Genomic DNA, 7,821 nt, shown 5'->3' with positions numbered 1-7,821 from the left:
CAGCTCCAGGTTGAGCTGTTGTTCAGCATCTTAGCTGTAGAGGGCAGTGTCACTGGCCCTCATATGTGGGATCTGAACCGGGGCCCTCTGGCGTCGCAAGCCAGTTCTTAACCATCGCGCCACTCGGCCGGCCCTCTTCTGCCTATTTTTAAAACTGAGTTGTTTTCTTATTACTGAGTTCTGAGAGTTCTTTATATATTATACATTTATACATCTAGGTACAAGTCTCTCTCAGATATGTGATTTGCACATAGATGTGCCACATCTGGCACATCTGTGTCTGTGGCTTGTCTTTTCATTGTCATAGCAGTGTCTTACAAATAGTAGACGTTTCAAATTTTGTCAAAGCCCAATTCATCAATATTTTCTTTTATGGATTTTGCCTTTGGTGTTGTTTCTGTGCAACCCAAGCTCATAAATATTTATCTCCTATGTTCTATTCTAGAAGTTTTATAGTTCCAGGTTTTAATTTAGGCCTATGATCCATTTTGACTTAATTTCTATATATGGTGTGAGGTATGAATAAAAGTTAATTTTTTTCACATATGGATATAATTACCACAGCATGTTTGTTGGAAATACTATCCTATCACCATTCAATTGCTTTTGTTAAAAAGCAGTTGTCTATATCTGTGTGGGTTTATTTCTGGATTCTTTATTGGGTTCCATTGATCTATCTGCTACAACATACTGTTTTGATAACTGTAGCTTTATCATGAGTCTCGACATTAGGTAATACTAGTCCTTCAACTTCATCTTTCTCAAAGTTGTTTTCGTTATTCTAAGTTCTTTGCATTTCCACATAAATTGTAGAATCAGCTTGTCAATTTCTACTCTCCCCACCCCACAAAAATATCCTGCTGGAATTTTGATTCTAATTGTGTTGAATCTGTAGATAAATTTGGGGAGGATTAAGCTAACCTTGCATTCCTAGAATAAACCCCCATTTAGTCAAGATATATTATTATCCTTGTAACATATCATTGTATTCTATTTGCTAAAATTTGGTCAATAATATTTTTGCATCTATGTTCATCAGGAGCATTGGTCTGTAGTTTTCCTGTAACGTCTTTAGTTTGGTTTTGGAATCAGAATAATGGTAGCTTCACAGAATGAGCTGAGAAGTACTCTTTCCTTTTTCATTTCCTGGAAGAATTTGTGTCAAAGTGGTATTATGTCTTCCTCAAGAATTCCTTGGTAGAATTCACCAGTGAATCCATCTGGGCCTGGAGTTTTCCATGTGGGAAGGTTTTAAACTACACGTTCAATTTCTTTATTTGATATAGGGCTCTACGGGCTATCTATTTCTTTGTGAATGAGCTTTGGCACGTTAGCTTTTTTGATATAGTGCTCTCCTGTTTCCAGGCAGATATCAACTGACCAACCCAGGGAGGCTATTTTTCTAAACAATCCCAAGATCGCGCTTACCTCTCTTGCCCAACTGCCCTTGTAGGCTGTGATGCTGACCAGGATATGTGCACCCACAGCCACAGAGGGAGAGAGGGAGTGCCCCCTGCCCCAGGAAGGCAGTGGGATTCAGAGCTATGGCCTCCAGTTCGATTCTCAAACCAACACACTGATTGGGATCCGGGCCTCCATATTAATCGATGAACTTGAAAATGTTACTTTATAAAAGTGCGTCCATACATCGTTCAAGTTTTGGTGCTAATTGCAGCCAGAGAATTGATTCTTGCCAATCAATGCTCCTGTACTTGCACGTGCTCCTGTGTCACTTCTCCCAGGGGTTAGCACTGGAAGCTAACCGCGTCTCAACCAAATCAGGGACTAAACTTTCCAAAGTCTCCCAGTTGCCACCAGGAGCATAAAAATCTCACAGCTGTGACTCTCCCTCAAGGCTTGGGGCAGGAAGTCTCCTCTTTCAGAGAAGGGAGCCTTGATGTGGCACCTGGGGACATGCTGAGCCATTAAAAGGAAGTTTCCGTGGCAGGCGCAGAGGGTATGTGAGGCCCAACATCTGTGACGTCTTCTTTCTTCTCTGGAATCTCAACTTTGTTTCTCTTGGCAAAAATTCGATTTATCTCCACAAACGTTTTGCCCTTGGTCTCAGGAATCACCACATAGATGTAAACAGCAGTGAGGAGGCAGATTCCAGCAAAGACGATGAAACTGTAGGCCCCAATGGCCTCCTAGGTCACAAGACAAGAAACCAGGAGAAAAGTGAGGACAAAGAAATGACGGACAGTTCTGGGGGAGGCCTTTGTGAGTCATGAAGGAGCTTCTGGGTGGCCAGTTTTACTTTTACTCCGGGAAGAGTGAAATAGTTAGAAAATTGGGCCCTGTTCTCACATCAAAAAGGATTACTTAGCCTTTTAACAAGAGTGACGTTATGTCCTCTGGCCACGAGGCATGGAGAATGTGGAGAAGCAGAGGAAGGGGGCTGCGGGAAGGGGATTTGCTCCCTCTCCCTGGGTCCAACTTGCTTTCTATTGCCTTTGAACTTGGCAGACCAGAGCCATTCAAGATTTGAATGAGGGAGCTCCTCTCAGTAAGTGGGAAACTGACATATTCAGAGTTTTGCTGAAGTGGTGTCACGTGTGTTTTATGGACCTGGAACCTGTCTGCCAGCCACCCACTGTCGAATTAGCTGATGTTCTTAGTAAGCTGCTGCATGGGAACCACTGCCTATTTCCTGGAGCCCCTTCTGCCTTGGGGGTGCGCAGGGTGGACCAGGGAGTGGGGCAAGGGGCCGCCCGCCATGCTGCCCACCGGATGTCCCCACTCACCTGGATGGAAGGGAACACGAAGCCCACGATGAAGTTGGTGAGCCAGTGCACTGCCCCGTCCACCATGAAGGCGGCCGGCCGGGAGGATTGCAGGAAGATCTCAGTCCTCACCACGGAGGGGACGGGACCTCAAGGGCAGAAAGCACAGGACAAATGGAGCGGAGAGGGGCTCGGAGGTCCCTATCCCCAACCCCAGACCCTTTGAGCACAGCCTGTCCCAGATGGCCAAGGGAAGAGGCCATCTCTCAGCCAGCGCACTTGTTTCCTTCCCCCCACTCAGGCTTCTCCTGGGCTCACCAACATCTGCGTGGGACAGGGTGGGGACAACCTCCTTGCAAGGTCCACAAAGAATCCTTTCTTCCCTGGTGTTGGTGTCATTTTGAAAATCTCAGTGAAAGGGAGCACAGAGCTCAATGCGCTCTTGTGCCTGGGAAGTGCTGCCCCCGTGTGGGAGGTCTGGGGAATGGCAAGTGCCTGCTGCCGGCACCTTACCTTGGGTCGGCTTCTCAACTTTTTTCCTAAGAAGGCTTGTCTAAAATGTCTAAAGCCATTTCCCCCCTCATCATCATCACTCATACAGTTTTAATACCACAGATACACTGTGTATCTGTTTATGTACTGTATGTCTATCTATGGCTTTACGCATAAACAGAATAAGATTCTCTCCCTCCCCCCAGCCAATTTCTGACCCTTGCGGGTGACATGACCATATTGAAAATGCTCAGTCTCGGTGGATGGAGATGGAAAGGAATTCAAAGCCCCCAACGAGCTGCACTTGGAACGTCAAATGCGAAACTCCTAACAATCCAGTGGGGAGGAAGCCTTCTTCGCTGATGAGAAGAGTTTTCTACGCTGCCAGCCTGTCCTGCCGCCTCCTTCCCCTCTAGGGAACCGGGAGCAAAGCAGTCCCTTAGGACCTGGCTCACAAGCCATACAGTCTAGGGTCTGATCCCCAATCTGCCGACACACCTGATCACCCACGTTCTTCACTCAGGAGCCCGAGGCCCGGAGAAGCACAGCGGCTTGCTCTGGCGACACAGGTAGTAAGAGACAAAAGGACCTACAACCCAGGTCTCCCCACACGCACGTCAGGCCTCTCGCCCCTGGTCCTTCCTGCCTCCCCAGTCAGGGCACAGGCCGGAAACCCCACCTAAATATCCTCAACCACGACCGTACAGCCTCATTCACAGCTCTATCCCCCATGCACGGCACAACACACAAAAGCAGGTATCCATCCCAACAGTGTGTGCCGAATACATCAGTGCCTTTATGTTGGTACTGTGACTGGAGGCCTGAGGACCAAAGGCAACTGAGCCTCAGGCCGGCTGCGGGTTTGGAGGCTACAGCGAACGTGTCGAGGGTTTGGATGTAAACCGAGGTGCCCGCCGTGGGGACTGGCTGGTACGAGCTCCCTCTTTGCAGAAGCTCAGCTCTGTGTTGGGCGCAGGACCTGAGGCTGGGCACCTCCAGAGTCACAGGAGATTGATGAGGCCCAGGCCTGGCTGTGGCACTGGTTGGCACTCAGTAAATGTTTGTTGAATGAGTGAATGTGACCTGGAATGGCCTTCCAGGAATAGGTAAACTGAGCTTGGTCTTCAAGTGTGGGTGGGGTTTGTACAGGAACAGAGGAAAGGGTAAAGGGAACATCAGCACAGCGTGAGTCAAGGGCATTGGCTCATTCAACAAATATTTCTCCAGATACTGTGTGCTGAGCAGGCTCTGGAAGGCTGGTGGTGGGGTGTGCACGTACTCACTGGGCCCGATGGAATGTCCCGCGATGTAGGCGAAGACACAGATGACACCAAGGTAAGACAGCTCCGGGACCGTGCTCTGTGGGGAGAGGCATGGCTGTCTGTTTCTGACAAGGCCTGGGCTGGGGCCTCTGAGACCTTGAGGCCAAGACCCCACATGCAGATGAGCCCACCTGTGGCCCCACCTTCCTGCCACCGGTAGGAGCCACACCTGGATCTGAGCACCTACCTGGGCTGCAGGGGCTCTGTGGGCAAGAGCACGAGAAAGATGAGAACAAGGGCTGACATCTAGTTGCAGCTGACAGGGTTCCCACAAGCTTTTTCTAGTTGAGAGTAGTGTGACAGGAGGCGTACCTCCCTTTTTAAATTTTTTTTTTCTGCCCTTCACAAATATCAACCCACTTAATCTTCGTGACCTCCCTCTGAGCGAGGATATTATTGTTTCAACCCTACACGTGTGGACTCAGAGCACAGAGAGCCTGAGCACAGACCATGAGGATGCCCAGTCCCTCAGAGGCCAAACAACGGCCCAAGCCGGACCGTCAGCAGGGCTGGAGGTGGCTCCCAGACTCTGCACTCGCTGAGAGAATCCCTCCAGAAGCCATGGACTAGGAGAGCCGGCAGGCCATCTCTGCTGCCACAGCCAGGGCACCGGCCGGCACACAACCAGGTACAGCCTTCAACCAAACTAACCGGGCGGGTAACTGTTTCACTGCAGTTATAAGGACTACGTAGGAGGAGGTGGCACAGCGCTGCTGTGAGGTGGGCCAGGATTGTCCCCAAGCCGCAAGGTGAAAGATGACAGGGGAGAAGGACAGCCTCCAGAACACTGGATGACATGTGAAGAGCCAGCCGAGGCTTCTGAGCAGAGGACGGACAAGCTCTGATTCACGTTTCAACAAAGACAGCTGTGGGTGGTGCGGCAGAAGCAGGTGGGGCAGCTTGGGGTCCATTTCCAAACTTGAAGCAAGAGAGGAGATGGCTGAGGCTGGAGGGGCCGTCCTGGACACGGTGCCACGTGGGCAGCTGCTGGGTACATGTTCAGGCAGAGCCGACAGGACTGGCCAATCGGTTAGATGAAGGCAGTAAGACAAAAAGCGTCGTGGGGGAGGCCACGGAGGTTTCCCAGATGTGACTAGCAATTCTCTCCGTAGATAATGTCTAGTTTTATTTACTTCTTTTCACTTGCCTAAAGTCCCTAAAGGTTCTGCTAAAAACTTAGATGAGTTTTAAAATAAAAAAATTAAGATATTTAAAAAGGAAGCTTTAATTAAACCAAGACAGGAATGTCACTAGTATTTTCCTGGCCAGTCTCGTCCCTTGCTGACGGCCAGTTGTCCACCTGATGGTCTTTGCGCTCAGCGAGGAATTAAGGGGAAGTCATTATGAAGAGGACAGCTTGGAAAAGAAGGAAGACGCTGTCTCTGAATTACAGAATAACCTCTCTGCATATTCTCGTCTTCGTGTATGATCGTGGTTCCAAATAAACAGTTTTACTTGAAAAGGGTTTCTGTCTGCTGGCGCTGTTGCCACAGAAACAACGGCCAAGAAGTAGGGCAAGACGTACAAACTGCTGGTTGTTTTCAGAAGAGTTCATGTTATGGCCATCCTACCTATTTTCAAAATTTTCGCAGAACACGGATAATAAATGTAGGATGAGAAAATTACAAATTAAAATGATGTATTTCTTGTTTGGGGAAAAACAAGAAAGATTGTGTTCCAATATTACTCTGACCCAATCTCCAATTAGTTTATAGCCTCTCATATTACTGTTTATTTTCCCATTGCATTCTGATCAGGTCTCCAGGATATTTCTAATATTAGACTCCGACTTACATCTTGACATGTCGTTGGATTTCAAGATGAGAGCTGCACCTATTTTTGCAACCTGGGGGGTTATTTTAACAGCACGTTTATAAATCAGACCATACTCACTCGCTAGCATGTTACATAGCTTTCTCATGTCCTCCGCCCTAACTTTCTAATTTGCCTGTCTGTTGTCCCTACTCCACTTAAGGACATTTTCCTTTCTCCTATCACATGCAAACACATGTGGTCCACGGTTTATATTAATCCTTATCCTAACACTAGTTTATTCTATCGTCCACACCAGCTCGGTTCTCATTTTCTTCTCCTTGAATGGAATGACTTCTGATCTTCCTTCTTTGATATCGACTCTCGCTCATCATTGGTGGATATTTTCTAGTGTATTTACAAATTGAAATCCATATTTTATTGTTGATTTTCCTTTTTTTCTTCTTTACGTTATGGTTAGGGCATTCTATTTAGTTACTGTTATTTGCATGCCTGTGTGTAGGACCTGGCATTACGAAGTCCTTGCAATGTAGGGGGTGTGGAGTTGGACACGATTGAGAACCACCCTGGCCTGTTGGTGCTGGTTCTGTTACGGGGCCTCCCACACCCCTGCGAGCTCAGCGTCCCTGCTTCAGTTCCCAGCGCGGTGGGGCAGGGAAATGAGTTCAGACCTGGAAGAGGAGCGCCAGCGTCAGCGTGAGGCAGGCCGAGCCGCAGATGCCGTAGCCGACCAGCAGGAGGCGCCGTCTCCCCAGCCACTCAACGGTGAAAGCCTGGAGGAGAAGCGGAAAAACCTGAAGACCTCAGGGCTCTGGGGGCGCCCAGAATTCTTGGACCTGGCGCTGCCACTCCCTCCTCCAGTCCCTCCCTAAAGTGCCTCCTCTTACTTCTGCTGCCTTCTACGTGGAACGCAGGCTGCTTCTCTCGACGTGAGTTTGAGTTCACGCCATCAGACTCTACACCACTGCCCTTCCTTGTCTCAGTCATCTGCAGGCCCCCTGGGTCTCCACAACCTGCACCCCTCACCCCTGCCCCATTGTAATAACCACATTTTCCAGTTTCTGTATTTGATGCTTTGACATCTTGGGGCCCTGCTGACCTCTGGAGGGACTGTCCCTAACCATGCTTAGCCAATTGCTAGAGACAGCAAACAAATCACTTGTGAGTGTGCCTTTCATATGAAACTAACCCATCCAAAGCCCACACCTCCCCCACCTCCTCTATGGGGCTCTCACACTCAGGGCCACTGCCCCCTGCTCTAATCACCCAGGGCAGGCAGCAGACAACCAGGGGTAGCCTCTGTGCCCCAAAGCCAGCTGAAACCATTCAAACTGGCCAGTCCTGAGCCTGCTCACCCTGTCTTCCTGTCCCTTCCCGCAAGCCATAATAAAGGCCCTTGCTCACACCTCTCCCCCACCCCTCCCTCTGGCTGACCCTGGTGCCCCTCAGAGTGGCTCTGTGTCACGTGGCCTGCCCCTCCTTTCCTCCTCTCACAGTTTGGAACTGTGAGT

General features: G+C 49.2%; 1 protein-coding gene across 1 annotated transcript in view; it reads right to left on the bottom strand.

Moving 5' to 3' along the window:
* Nucleotides 1-1,925: 1,925 nt before the first annotated feature.
* The window catches only part of LOC109381241 (solute carrier family 2, facilitated glucose transporter member 7-like), a 21,686-nt gene continuing 15,790 nt past the window's right edge, over nt 1,926-7,821 (bottom strand). Inside the window, exons 6-9 of the mRNA XM_019639711.1 lie at nt 6,982-7,083; nt 4,499-4,574; nt 2,745-2,872; nt 1,926-2,147 (exon numbers count right to left, since the gene is read on the bottom strand). Coding sequence (XP_019495256.1) covers nt 1,926-2,147; nt 2,745-2,872; nt 4,499-4,574; nt 6,982-7,083 — 528 coding nt within the window. The remainder of the gene's footprint in view (nt 2,148-2,744; nt 2,873-4,498; nt 4,575-6,981; nt 7,084-7,821) is intronic.

This window comes from Hipposideros armiger, unplaced genomic scaffold, assembly GCF_001890085.2.
Source record: "Hipposideros armiger isolate ML-2016 unplaced genomic scaffold, ASM189008v1 scaffold_46, whole genome shotgun sequence".
Classification (NCBI taxonomy): Eukaryota; Metazoa; Chordata; class Mammalia; order Chiroptera; family Hipposideridae; genus Hipposideros; species Hipposideros armiger.
Note: the sequence above shows the minus strand (reverse complement) of the source record. Positions and strands in the feature narration are given on the sequence as shown.